Below are 14,722 nucleotides of genomic sequence, written 5' to 3'. Positions count from 1 at the left end.
TGGGAATACCTAGGAGCACATTTTGAAACCGCTCAAGGCACAGAATTTCTCATGGATGAGAGAATGCTGAAATTGCAAATGCACATTCCCAGGTTGTTATGGTTGCTCATACCCAAAGTCTGGGATTATTTTCAGGTCTTGGGGAACCTTCTGTAGGAGGATTTTTGCACTTCATCCTATGCAGGGGGAATCCCAGTCCAGTCTCTCCCGATGGCTTTCTCAGGCCCATTTGGAGCTGGGTGAGGAGTTAGAGATTCCAAATTAGATGTTTCTGACCACTGATGCCACTCTGACGGATAGGGAGCCATCTGTCAGGGGCAGATTATGGAATGCTGATGGTCAGTGGAGAAAACTTTGGGGTCTGTTACTCGATGGGAGACTTGAGAGGTTCGCGAGTGGTTATGGTGTTTACTTCCTTATTGCATGAGGTGGCAGTGAGAACCCTTTTAGATAATGCAATATCAGTGGGCGGAGCAAGTCCTGACAGCTCTGGAGGTGACTTACATTGCCAGGGTAGACAACATTCAGACGGATTTTTTCAGTCAGCAGGGGTTGGATCCCGGAGAATGGGAGCCGACAGGAAGCAAAGCTCCTCATTCGTGCCTCGTGGGATATTCCCCAGATGGATTTGATGGCATCTCAGCAGAACACCAAAGCGTACAATTTTTCACTCGCAGAAGGGAGAGTGGAGCAGAGGGAATCAATGCTATGGTTCTACCATGGCATCCAGGGATCCTTCCATACGTTTTCCCTTTATGGCCCCTGATGATAAGACTTATGACGGATAGAGAAACACCTGGGCAAGGTGATTCTCGTGACTCTGGAATGCCACGTCTGCTATAGTTTGCAGATCTGGTAGATTTGGCAGTGGTCTGATTGCTATAGTTCGGGCATCTTCAAAGGTTTCTTTGACAGGAACCAATCTTCTTGAATCAGGCAAATCACACCTGTCTTGCAGCCTGGCTTTTTTGAAAGGAATCATTTGAGATAGGATATTCCAAGGAGATTGCTACCACCTTGCTGCAAGCTAGATGACCTTCCACTTCCTTGGCTTATATTAGGGTGTGGAGTGTTCAAGATATGGTGTCTTGAGGAGAGCATTGAGCTTACGCAAGCTTCAGTTTAGCACATTTTAGCATTTTTTGCAAAGGGGTCTTGTGAAGGAACTGGCCTTTAATTCCCTCCAAGTGCAGGGGATGGCCTTAGGCTGTTTTTGTGGTAAAGTGCAGGACATGCCCCCCCTAGCTTCATATCTGGACATGGTTTGTTTTCTTTGTGGGGCGAAGCATTTCGTCCCCCAGTGACAAAGGTATGTCCGTGGAACCTTAATTTGGTGCTATGGGTGCTCTGTGGAACTCCATTTGAACTGTTGAAGAGGGTGTCTCTAAAAGATCTCACCTTGAAAGTAGTCTTATTGGTGATTGTTTGGACAGACGGATTTTGGAGCTTCAGGCCTTATTGTGTAGGGACCCTTTTCTTCAGATTTCAGAGCCAGGCATGTCATTGCACACAGTGCCTTTCTTTCTGCCAAAGGTAGTCTGAATCTTTCACCTCAGTTAGACTGTGGAGTTTCCTGCTATTGAAATTTTGGATTCGTGACACTGCATGTGAGGGAGCTTCATCTGTTAGATGTACATTGGGCATTGTTGAGGTATCTCAAGGCTACCAACAGTTTTCAGAGGTCAGATCTCTTGGTCTGTTGTTCCATGGAATGGACCAAAGAAAGGGGAGTGAGGCTTCTTAGGCTAGCATTGCATGGTGGCTGAAGGAGGCAATTGCATCGGCATACATTTGCAGGGGTTGACCGGTTCCTGAGAGACTGTGGGCCCATGCTACTAGGGCAGAGGCAGCCTAGTGGGCTGTCAGTTAGTTTCTCTACAGGAGATCTGTTGGTCAACTACTTGAGCTTTGCTACACACTTTGACCAGACATTACCAGCTCACTGGAATCCATTGGTTTTGGTGAAAGTGTACTGCGAGCAGGTCTATCACGTTCCCACCCAGTTTAGGGAAGCTTGGGTAAATCCCATGTGTCTAGACTGATCTGGGGTATGAACAGGAAAGAAAAATTGGTTCTTATCTGCTAATTTCTGTTCCTGGAATACCACAAATCAGTCCAGAGCCTCACCCGCTCTGGAAAGCCTGCTCTTGTTTTCAGTATGTAAATAGTACAGAGCTAGTTGCTGGTTGGAAAGTTTTATCACAAATACCTGTCAGAGGAGCTCCAGTTCAAAAGGCTCCACCTTTCTGCTGCTCAGTTTGAGAGAGGGGTTGAAGATAATGTTTACAGTTAATCTCATCTTGGCTTGGGTAGAGGTCATACTGAGGGACTGCAGGTGGCACTCTGTTAAGTAGCAGTGTCAGTAAAACGTTTCTTCTCTGTCTCCATCTGCTGGTTGGGAGGTAAAACCCATGCGTCTGGACTGATCTATGGTATTCCAGGAACAGAAATTAGCAGGTAAGAACCAATTTTCCTTTACTAGATATGCCACTTCTATGGGACCTATCAAAGAGCAAGTTGTTACTCTGGGGAACTCTGTTGTAGAACAGGATTGGAAGATTGAGGACGTGCAGTGTCAACAAGTTGCCTCTTCTGATTTTAAAATTGCTTCAAGATTCCTTAGAAATCCATCTTAAATTGGAAATGTGTGAGAATAGGCTAAGATATTTGAATATCAGAGCCTTCAGTTTTCCCCTTATTGTAGCTATTAGGCCAAAGGAATTATTTAAAAAGTATCTACTTGAAGTCTTGCATATATCTGGTAATGTAGTTCCTCTTTTGAACAAGGTGTTTATCTTCCTTTTAAAAAAAATGTGAAGAGGAGCACTTTCAGCTCCGCATTCTTCTCAAGTTTCTGTGGATAGTTTAGATTTGACTGTATTCCTGATGACATCAATAGACGTGGCTGAATGTGCTACTGTATTGATTTAGTTTGCTTTTTAATCAGATAATAATTTAATCATGAGACTTTTCTTTCAGCATAAAGATGTGTTATTTATGAGTCAGAAGATTTGGTTATTCACAGATGTTTGCAAGCAGATGCAAACTAGGAGGAAAATATTCCTCCAGATACAACAGGATGTGAAGGATTTGGGGGGAAGATTTTTCTCCAATATCCTTCCAAATGTCTGATTAAAATTTCTAATACTAGGTATATTGTTTTTGACCCTAGACAACTAAGAAGTTTTTTGGACAGTAGAGTCAACTGTTACTAGCAAGGCTTGAAGATAAAGATGTCTTTAATATGGCAGTTTTAATAGATTGTCTCCTCCTCAGGTTTTTTTCTTTGATTATTTGGGGTTATTTTCCGATCTTTATTAATTCTTTCCTTTTCTCTGCAATTCCCCTACTTTTTAATTGCCAGGTTAGAGAGTAAGCAGTATGGTCGTATAAGTTTTGAAATAGTACCTCTTGTGTATTTTTCCTTATGCTTATCTCTGTTAATGTGCAAGTGCTATTTTGCATGTAAGTTATTTTTTAAATTGATTAATAAATTTAAAATTTGACTTGTATAAAGTGAATAGGATTACTTTGCAATAGTCCCTTTGGTGGCTGAAAAATTGCTTTGTGAGGACTTGCTCTGTAGACAATGCAACCATCACTGAGTTGACTTTAGAAACCTGGGCTGGCTTCTGCAGACAATTTCAAGCTACTATAGAATTGTGCCGGATTGTCTGTTTATAAACATAGAAATATGATGGAATAAAAAGACCATGTGGCCTATCTAGTTATTTCATGTATATCTCTTGTCAGTGATAGCCTTGTCATGCTTCCGTGGAAAGCCTAACAGAGGAAAAACTAAGCTATGATTTTTCTCATTCTCGCCTACACCAGCAGGTTTACTGCTGAGGATTGGGGGAGAACAAGCAAATCCCAGTTTTTCTTGTGACTGTCTTCAAATCTGACATGGTGCTCACTGATTTCTGTGACACCAGAGACCCACTGATCTGTGTCCTAAAAAACGGTCGATGGCAGAGCAGATCTAATGTATTGTAGCAGGATTATTGTTCACTTAAACATATCTTTTTATTAGAGAACAAACGCAGCAGCCATTCAGAAATGAGTGACAGAAAAGCAACTTTTGATGTTTTTGGGCATGCAGAATCTAGGCAATGTTAGGAGAGGTCTTGTGCACTTTACAGTGTACAGGATTCTCTCAGAAAGGGATTACTTGGGGAAGGGTTGTTTGGGATTTTTGGCTTAGTCTCTTGGGGATGGTCTCTTGAATAACTACATGGGAAGGTTCTCTTGGGAATCTGTAACTCATTCTGGGGAGGGGTCTTGTGGGAATTGTGTGCTCACACTGTGCGGAGGGTCATCTTGGGAATATTTGGCTCCCTCTGGAGAGGATTTCTCTTGGAAATTATGTGCTTGCAGGGAGCATTTTGTTTGCTCAGGCTATGTAGAGAATCTTTGACTCAATTTGTTTTTGCATTTCCTGTAGGATTGGGGCAGGCCTCTTCTTCAGAGTTGGCTTTTATAGTGGAACCAGCAGATGTTATTGCCGTGAGAGACCGACCCTTAGTCTTGAATTGCCTGCTAGATGGAGAGCCTCCTATCGGCGTCACTTGGTTCAAGAATGGCTTCCCTTTAGTGAATGATGCACATACCTCTGTCCTCAACAATGGCTCACTACGCATTGAGAGCTTCCATAAACGGCGAGGCGTCAACAATGAGACGGATGTTGGGGAATACCACTGTGCTGCACAGAACCGCTTTGGGTTGCTGGTGAGCCGCAAAGCCAAAGTCCTGCTAGCATGTGAGTATCAGCTAACCCTCCAAAGTACCAATCTCTCCTGCCTAAATGAATGCTTTACACCTGTGTATCATGGGGATCATGAAAGAAAATGCCTTGAGTGGAATTAAGGCTAAGAAATGTGGGAGGGGGTAGCTGTGAGGTTACTGAGAATAGACTAGATGCTTTCTCTGTCAGAAGTTGTTATGCTTCAGTCCCTAAGATCAAACTTAAGACTGAGCCATGAGTTGTGAATGTTCTTTCCTTAGCTTTTTGGCTAAGATTGAGAACATGTACAGTAAGAAGGGTTAATACTTTACCACCTGTTCCCAGTGGAGATATGAAGCTATTTGAACCCTGATTACATCAGGCGGATTAAAAAGAATGTTATGCTTCACATGAACTCTTAAGAGCATTTTTCCCACCCCCCTGGAGGATATTGGGAGCTTTCTGTTTGGTTTATTCAGTGCATGGGGGCCCAAGGGCTAGAGGGCCCCAATCTTGATGTCATTTATTTGTTTTAGTTTTAGCTAGGGCAGTTTTAAGATTTTGGCACCCAAAGGCAAGACAGAGGGTGAGGGCAGGGGGATCCCCCTTGGAGGTTGGAAAATGGGAGAGTCAGTGTTGAACTAGAATTCCACAATAATGCCCCTTTGAAGAGGTACCAGCAAAAAGTCTAAGTGGGTGAATGTCCCTCTTTGGCCTGGGTATTTGGCACCTTCAAACTGTGGCACCCTAGGCAGTTGCCTGTGTTCCCTAAATCTAGGCCTGAATTTAGCTCATGCCTTTTCATTAGTAGCTCAATATGAGTTCTCCGTCAGCAAGTAGGTATGAATTAGCCATTACACATGGGGAATGTCATCCGAAGGCATGGACCCAGCTCTGAGGTTAGCATATGCAAGAGTTCCCATGCACCATGCTGCCTCCTGAGCCCTTCAGTCTATCTTTGTCTGAGTTACCACATGGACATGTCTCAGTATCTCTCTCAAATTTTTTTAAATTTGGTCTTGTGCCTTGTTGCTGCCTCATTGCTTTTCTATTTGTTGCCACTGCCTCAAGAGCCCCTCAAACAGAACATTTCAATTCATAAAAACAGAAAGAAGAAATAAAGATGTGTGAAGAAGTTCAAGGCCAAGAAGCCTGTGCTCAGCGACTTCAAGGCCTGCAGTTCTAGGCATCAGATGTCCATTATGGATAAGCATATCATTTGCTATCACTGCCTGGACCCGGACTGTGACTCTTACAATTTATTACAGCTTTGGTCGGATGTCTCCTAAGGTGCTGTAGACTATGTCTGACCACATCATGCCTATCCTCAAGGACATACACTGGCTACCTATCATATTCAGAATTCAATACAAAGCCCTAACTCTCATCCACAAAAAACTCAACAACGACAAAATGGACTGGCTAAATGCATCACTACACTTTTACTCCCCCCAAAGGAATCTGCGTTCCACCAACTCTGGGCTCCTCCCAGTCCCCTCCCCAAAAACAGTGCACCTGTCCACAGTTAGGGAACGCGCTATACTAGTGGCAGGACCATCTCTCTGGAATAACCTACCATGACAACTTAGAATGAACCCTCAACTCAAATATTTTTTAAAAATCTAAAACATGGCTCTTTCAAAAAGCCTTTCCCCCAGATACCTAACTCTTACCCCTACCCTGCCCACCAGAACAATATCTCTCCTTTCCCAGAATCCTCAAGAATGCACTACATTGATACCCACCTATAAATACAAACCTCTAAGTTCTTAAATTATTTCTCACAGGACAAGCAGGATGGTAGTCCTCACATATGGGTGACATCATAGGATGGAGCCCAATCACGGAACACTTTTGTCAAAGTTTGACTGGCACCTACTGGGCATTCCCAGCATGGCACTAAACCTGCAGCCAGCAGGGGTCCCCCTTCAGTCTTCTTTTTTTCCACGCAGCAGTAGCCACACGGGTTAAGGAGCTCCACAGAGATTCCTAACAGGAATTTTCCTCACGAAATTACTAAAAACCTTCATACCCCACAGGGGTCCCTCCTTCGAATTTTTGACTCCACGGTACTCCGGTAAGTTTTTACCTGTTTTCGGTCGATTCCCGTTGAGTTTGGCCCTCACGGCCTACTGGCCGTCGACTGTACCGCGGCTCAATTTTTTCATAGTGTCGGGATTCCGTCGGTGCCCGGACAGTACTCATACCATGTCCATAACAGACCCTCAAAGTCTGTGTAATGTGTCTTGGGTGCAAACATGATGTCTTGACCTACACCAAATGTGCCTTAATGATACCTAAAAGTCGCAAGGCCAGAATGGAGAAGATGGAACTTCTCTTCCGTTCTCAAACCCCGATGCCGTCTATTGCATCGACGTCGTCCGAACTGGCATCGTCCACTTCGCGCCAGTATTGGCCACCAGCCGGTGACTGCCCAGCGTCAACAACTTCTCGGCCTTTGACTACCTCTACCCCACCTCAGGACCAAGGGGATCGTAGAGAGAAATATCGGCATCGACACCGGAAGTCTCGGACCATCGAGGAAGGAATGTCATTGACCTCGCCATCGTCCGAGCCATCAAAGAAACCCCGTCCAGAAAAGGCACCGACCCTTTCTGCGACCAGGTCACTGAGGCAACCCTCACCCGGACAGGTATCGGGAGCCGCGACTCCACCTTTAATGGTGGTCCCTCCGGCTATGCCCCTGCCTCCTTCTTCCCTTCCGGAGCCGGGGCTGCTTGCTCCAGGTCTCCATGAAGAACTGGACTGGATGGTTCAGGAGGCCATCGATAAGGCGATGCACAGACTCCAAGGTCCCCCGGCACCAAAATCGGTGCTGGTTGCAGAACCGACCATCGATCCCTTTCCGGCAGCATTGGCACTGCTGCTCTCGAAGATGGAAGCGCTTCTAGCCGCTTTCCACAGATGGATCCTGGGTCACTGATGACTCCGGTGCCTTCCCCGCTTACTCTGTCATTGGGAGGAGAAACACCGTTCCGCATTCTGCCATCGGGTGTCCTGCCGATGCGCCCATTGGTGCTACCGATCCATCCATCGATGCCCTCGATGCCTTTATCGGTGCCTTCAGTACTTCCCTCGATGCCTTCGGAGCCTAGACCGGGACCTTCAGGATACCATCGTCCGATCCTTCTCAGGTTCCTAGAGCGGCAGGTGCTGATCCCTATGACACCTGGACCGACGATTCTTCTCAAGACACCGATGACTTGCCATCGCCACCTTCTCCTACTGAAAGCAGGAAGCGTTCTCCAGAGGACCTATCCTTCATAAATTTTGTGAAGGAAATGTCTGAATTGGTTCCCTTCCAATTGCAGACTGAACAAGATGACAGACATCAAATGATGAAGCTATTACAATTCCTGGATGCTCCCAAGGAAATAACCTCCATCCCTATTCACCAGGTTCTTTTGGATCTCCTCAAGAAGAACTGGGAACACCCTAGTTCTGTTGCTCCAGTCAACAGAAAAGCTGATACTACTTATTTGGTCCAGTCAGCCCCAGGATTCCAGAAACCTCAGCTGGATCACCAGTCTGTGGTTGTAGAATCTGCCCAAAAAAGGACAAAAAGATCAAAACCCCACTCTTCCTTTCCCCCAGGTAAGGAACAGAAATTCCTGGATGCCATTGGCCGGCGTGTCTTCCAGGGATCGATGCTTATCTCTCGAATTGCCTCCTACCAACTGTATATGACCCAGTACAACAGGGTCTTATTCAAGCAGATACAGGACTTTGCAGAGTCCCTGCCTCAGCAATTCCAGGAACAACTTCTAACCCTAGTACACAAGGGTTTTGAGGCAGGGAAGCATGAAATAAGCTCCTCTTATGATATCTTTGACACTGCTTCCAGGGTATCTGCAACTGCTATTTCAGCAAGAAGATGGGCCTGGCTTAAGTCTTCGGACTTGCGCCCTGAAGTACAAGACAGATTATCTGATCTGCCCTGCATAGGAGACAATCTGTTTGGCGAACAGATTTAGCGGACAGTGGCAGAACTCAAGGACCATCATGAGACCCTTTGCCAGCTCTCTCTGATGCCCTCTGAGTATTCCTCCAAACAGCCTTTCAGGAAGGATACTAAAAAGTCATTCTTCCGTCCAAAGAAGTCCTATCCACCACAGTCTAGGACTCGTTCCACGAGACCTTTCCAAAAGGCCCAGTCTCGTCAACCTTGTAAACAAAAGCCACAAGCAGCTCCTCAGCCGGGCCCTGCTTCCGGTTTTTGATTCCTGCATAGAGAGCAGCAGCCAGTTTCCCCTGCCTCAGATACCAGTGGGAGGTTGATTGTGCCATTTCAACAACAGGTGGCACACAATCACCTCAGGTCCTTGCCATAATCTCTCAAGGTTATCGCCTGAGCTTTCTCTCCTTTCCACCGGACTCCCCACCTCTACTGGCATGGAGAACATCTGACCACTCTATCCTCCTGGAACAGGAGGTCTCCCTCCTCCTCCAGTCCAGAGCAATAGAACCAGTACCTTACTCCCGGTACTTTCTAATCCCCAAAAAATCGATAGGCGTTCGTCCAATTCTGGACCTACGTACCCTCAACAAGTACCTCCAACGAGAAAAGTTCAAGATGGTAACCTTGCGTTCCCTTCTTCCTCTTCTGCAAAGAGGAGACTGGCTCTGCTCTCTCGATCTCCAAGATGCGTACACACACATTGCGATAAATCCATCTCATCGCAGGTTCCTGAGATTTCTAGTAGGCCCCAAGCACTGTCAATACCAAGTGCTCCCATTCGGCCTGGCATCTGCACCACGAGTCTTCACCAAGTGCCTCGTAGTAGTAGCAGCCTTCCTCAGGACTCAAGGTGTTCACGCCTACCCCTATCTAGACGATTGGTTGATCAGGGCTCCCACTCAGCAAGCTGCTCTGTCGTCCCTACGTCTTACTTTACACACTCTGATTTCGCTAGGATTTCTCATCAACTACGCAAAATCCTGCTTGGTCCCATCTCAAACTTTATTATTCATATGGGCAGACTTGGACACCTTGCAGGCAAAGGCATTTCTGCCTCGAAGGCGAGCTCTCACTCATCTCCCTCGCACACCAGCTACAGTCTCAGCGCCGCATGACTGCACGCCACTTCCCCATCCTACTGGGACACATGGCGTCCTCAGTAAAGGTTACCCCAATGGCCCACTTGGCCATAAGAGTCATGCAGTGGACTCTAAGGTCACAATGGACTCAGTCCGTCCAACCTCTGTCGACCACTTTCCACATCACCGTCTCACTCCGTCAGTCTCTAGCCTGGTAGAAAAATCAGATCAATCTCCTCCAAGGCCTGCCCTTCCAGGCTCCAGACCCTCAAATAATTCTCACCACCGATGCGTCCAAATCGGCCACATGGGCTGGGGAGCCCATGTGGCCGATTTGCAAACACAAGGAACTTGATCTCCAGAGGAAGCCAAACACCAAATCAATTTCCTGGAGCTGCGAGCAATCAGATATTCTCTCAGGGTCTTTCAGGATCGCCTTTCCAAGGCGCAAGTCCGAAGACTTGGACAACCAGGTGGCCATGTGGTACATCAACAAACAGGGAGGGACGGGCTCCTACCTACTGTGTCAGGAAGCTGCGCAGATATGGGCGGAGGCCCTCTCCCATTCGATGTACCTCAGGGCCACCTATTTGCTGGGAGTGGACAATGTGTTGGCAGACAACCTAAGTCGCGCTTTCCATCCGCACGAGTGGTCCCTCAACCCCACAGTAGCGGACTCAATATTCCAACGTTGGGGTCATCCTTGCATTGACCTCTTTGCGTCACCTCAAAACCGCAAGGTAGAGAACTTTTGCTCTCTCACTTGCAGCCAACACTCACAGCCAAGAGATGCGTTCTCCCTCTCATGGGCAACCGGTCTCCTATATGCAGTCCCTCCACTTCCACTTCTCTCGAAGACTCTCGTGAAGTCACGTCAGGACAAAGGATGCATAATCCTGATAGCACCTCACTGACCTCGCCAAGTGTGGTATCCAATACTTCAGGATCTCTCCATTCGCAGGCACATTCCCTTGGAAAAGGACCCACTTCTGATCACTCAGAACGGCGGGTGCCTACGCCACCCCAATCTTCAAGCTTTGTCCCTGACGGCCTGGATGTTGAAAGGTTAATTCTTCAGCCACTTAATCTTTCGGAGCCAGTTTCCTGTGTCCTGATTGCTTCACGGAAGCCTTCCACGAGAAAATCCTACCTTTACAAATGGAACAGGTTTAAGTCATGGTGTTCTTCTCAATCCCTTGATCCCTTTACCTGTTCCACCACAAAGTTTCTAGACTATCTCTGGCACTTGTCAGAATCAGGTCTAAAAACTTCCTCCATCAGAATGCATGTCAGTGCAGTGGTCGCCTTCCATAAAAGTGTCGGGGACGTTCCTATTTCGGTACAACTCCTCGTGACACATTTTCTGAAAGGCTTGCTTCACCTCAAGCCTCCACTGCGCCCTCCGGCCCTTTCCTGGGACCTCAACCTGGTTTTAGGTCGGCTCATGAAACCACCATTCGAGCCTCTCCAATCCTGTGATTTTCACTTTCTCACATGGAAAGTGATTTTTCTTCTGGCGATAACATCTGCTCACAGAGTTAGTGAGTTACAGGCCCTAGTTACCTATCCGCCTTACACTAAATTCTGCAGGACCGGGCAGTACTCCGCACTCACCCTAAGTTCTTGCCTAAGGTAGTATCGGAGTTTCACATTAATCAATCCATTATATTACCTACCTTCTTTCCCAGGCCCCACTCCAATCCAGGAGAACAGGCTCTGCATACCCTTGACTGCAAACGGGCTCTAGCCTTCTATCTGGACTGTACAGCCACCCACAGCAAAAGCACTCAATTGTTTGTCTCTTTCCATTCCATCAAATTGGGGCAGCCTGTGGGTAAGCAGGCTCTCTCCTCCTGGTTAGCGGACTGCATATCCTTTTGCTATCAGCAAGTAGGCATTCCACTTCAAGACCGTGTTAAGGTACACTCTGTGAGGGCCATGGCGACTTCAGTAGCGCACCTACGCTCGGTGCCGCTTCCTGACATTTGCAGGGCTGTTACCTGGAGTTCTCTCCATACCTTTACAGCCCATTATTGCTTAGAAAAGGCCGGAAGACAAGATTCCATCTTCGGCCAGTCTGTCTTGTGCAACCTTTTTACTACTTGATGTACCAACACCCTTCCGCCTGCCTGTTAGGGTTCAGGATGCCCTCTACCAAATTCCACCCCACTCCTTATGCCTATTGCACATCTTGGGTACATTTGGTGCATTTCTCGGACATCCTCAGCTCGGTACTCACCCATATGTGAGGACTACCATCCTGCTTGTCCTGTGAGAAAGCAAATGTTGCTTACCTGTAACAGGTATTCTCACAGGACAGCAGGATGTTAGTCCTCATGAAACCTGCCCGCCGCCCCACGGTGTTGGGTTAGTTATGTTTTCTTATTTTATTTTTTGGCACTTCCTGTAGCTTTAAACAAGACTGAAGGGGGACCCCTGCTAGCTGCAGGTTTAGTGCCATGCTGGGCATGCCCAGTAGGTGCCAGTCAAAGTTCTAGAAACTTTGACAAAAGTGTTCTGTGATTGGGCTCCATCCTATGATGTCACCCATATGTGGGGACTAACATCCTGCTCTCCTTTGAGAACACCTGTTACAGGTAAGCAACATTTGCTTTCTTAAGTGTTCTGTTACACTCCTTATGTTAATATTGTTCCTAACTTACTTTGTAAAATTCTAAGTTTTTCTGTAAGTTTACCAGTTACTCTGTTTATTTATAGTTACACCATGGCGTTAACTCTGTTACTAAGCTACTCTGTAAGAAATAAGTCTAAGTCTTGTTTGATCTACCAGTTTTCAGTAAACCGATGTGATATCTTGATCGAATGTCGGTATATAAAAACAAACAAGTAAATAAATAAATGTCTGGAAGATAGAGGCTCTAAGGAGGGCACTGGTGGGTAAAAGCCCCAAGCCTCAGCGTGAGTTGAACAGCGAAGCCACTCGTCTAGGAGTGAGGTGTAGTTGGCCTCTCAATGCAAGGACTCTTCCCCCATTTTAATCTCACATGCAAAGGCTCTCCCCCACCTGTGGTGCCAGTTCACAGATCCACTTTCAGGTAAGGGGTTGAGCATAGTGTAGAAGCCAACAGCACTGGATAAGGTACCAAGAAGAGTGCCCAAGAGCCAAAGAAAAAGTTGGTGCCATCACGGCACACCTCCACCGGAGTCGGCCTCTCCTTGCTGCCAAGATGAGAGAGCCTCATTGGCACATGTCTTTCACAGAGTCACTTGTTGTACCTGGACCCAGAGGCAACTAGGGCCCCATCCATATCCTTTGCGTGAGGCTTGCACTCTTAAGGCATAGGTATCCCTCTCAACGCAGCATGCCAAGGCACAGTCATTTGTAATGGAGCAGAGTTTTTTGTCGTATAAGCCCAGGAGTCCCACTGCTGAGGTTGGGGCATGATGGAAGGTGCAGCTGGTGCCATCCAGGGCACTGTTTGGGAAGTGTTGATGCAACCAGCACAGAATGCCTCAGAGCTAGCCACTGCCTCGATAGACACAGCTGCCATGATGCAGAGTTCCTCCACGAGGGTACAGAGTCCTTCAGTTTGTTGGGACCCAACTTTTGGAGCTAGTGAAGAATTTGCCTCTTTAAGCTCTGGAGACCACTGTCCTCTGGTGTTGCCAGGTTGTCTTAAGTAAGTGCTTCTGCTGTACAACCCTTAGTTTTTGACTCCTTGAGGTCCATGTTCAGACACAGTCCGGTTAGCAAAGTTAGCCTGATAAACTTATCTGGCTTACTTAAGAGGTATATTCAATAGTGAAACTGCAGTATTGAATGTAGCTGGCTATCTTTAAGTTAGCCAGATAACTATAGCCACATAACTTTAGGACAGCTCTTTGGCCCAACTAGACTTAACTGGTGAAATCATCTGGCTAACTGAATATCGGAGTTGGCTGGCTAACTCAACTCCTCCCAGTTATGCCCCTGCAATGCCCCTAACTTAGCTGGCTAAATTATAGCCATTATCTTATTAGCCCAAGTATTAATTTAGCTGGCTAACTTCTGAGCCAACTAAATGCTTTTGAATATGGACCTCCCTTTCTCCCAGGACAAGCAGGATGGTAGTCTTCACATGTGGGTGACGTCACTGAACAGAGCCCTATCACGGAAAACTTCTGTCAAAGTTTCTAGAACTTTTGACTGGCACACTGAGCATACCCAGCATACCATAATCCCTGTACCCACAGGGGTCTCCCTTCAGTCTCTTTTTTTTCCATGCTGCAGTTTGTCTCGCAGTTAAGGAGCTCTGTGAGATTTTTCTCACTACTTTTCCTCATGGAAAAACTTGAAGTTTTCTTCATAAAAAAGTTCCCTCATAGGGGTCTCCCATCATGACATCATTCCTCGATGTTCGGTGAGTAAATTTCCACCTTCTCTGGTCTGTTCCTGTTACCCTGTTATCGGTTCCCGCAGGCCACTGACCATTTTCGCGGCCCCCTTTTTTCGCCATGGCGACAGGCTTTAGAAAATGCCCATTGTGTCCACACACAATGTCCATCACTGACCCGCATGATGTTTGTGTGCTCTGCCTCAGCCCATCACACGATGTACGTCGGTGCCCTAGCTGTGCTCAAATGACACCGAAGGGCAGGCATGCCCGTACGGATAAAATGGAATATCGAGCCGGTTGCGAAGAGGGCTCAGGGAGAGGAGCCTTCATCCTCTTCTGTACTCGAGACCCTGAGGCGTTCCCCACCGTTATCGGTGCTGGGTACGGCCCCCACAGATTCCTGTGGAGGTGCTGGTAGCGCCTAGCCTGCCTCCCCCTGTAGCTGCGCTACCTATACCAGCTTCCAGGGAGGAGTTGGACATCCTTATCTGCCAGGCGGTCCTCAATGCCTTCCGGAGCCTACATCCACCATTGATGCTGGTCCCCATACTGACACCGAAGCCATTGATGTTTACACCGTTGCTTGACCGCCTCGACACCCTCA

At 47.0% G+C, this 14,722-nt stretch overlaps 1 protein-coding gene across 1 annotated transcript in view; it reads left to right on the top strand.

Annotated features, from left to right (window-relative positions):
• The window catches only part of LOC115077476 (immunoglobulin superfamily DCC subclass member 3-like), a 140,540-nt gene that overhangs the window by 47,631 nt on the left and 78,187 nt on the right, over positions 1 to 14,722 (top strand). Inside the window, exon 2 of the mRNA XM_029579767.1 lies at positions 4,445 to 4,759. Within this exon, the coding sequence (XP_029435627.1) occupies positions 4,445 to 4,759 (315 nt within the window). The remainder of the gene's footprint in view (positions 1 to 4,444; positions 4,760 to 14,722) is intronic.

This window comes from Rhinatrema bivittatum, chromosome 16, assembly GCF_901001135.1.
Source record: "Rhinatrema bivittatum chromosome 16, aRhiBiv1.1, whole genome shotgun sequence".
Classification (NCBI taxonomy): domain Eukaryota; kingdom Metazoa; phylum Chordata; class Amphibia; order Gymnophiona; family Rhinatrematidae; genus Rhinatrema; species Rhinatrema bivittatum.
This window is presented reverse-complemented; position numbering and strand designations above follow the sequence as displayed.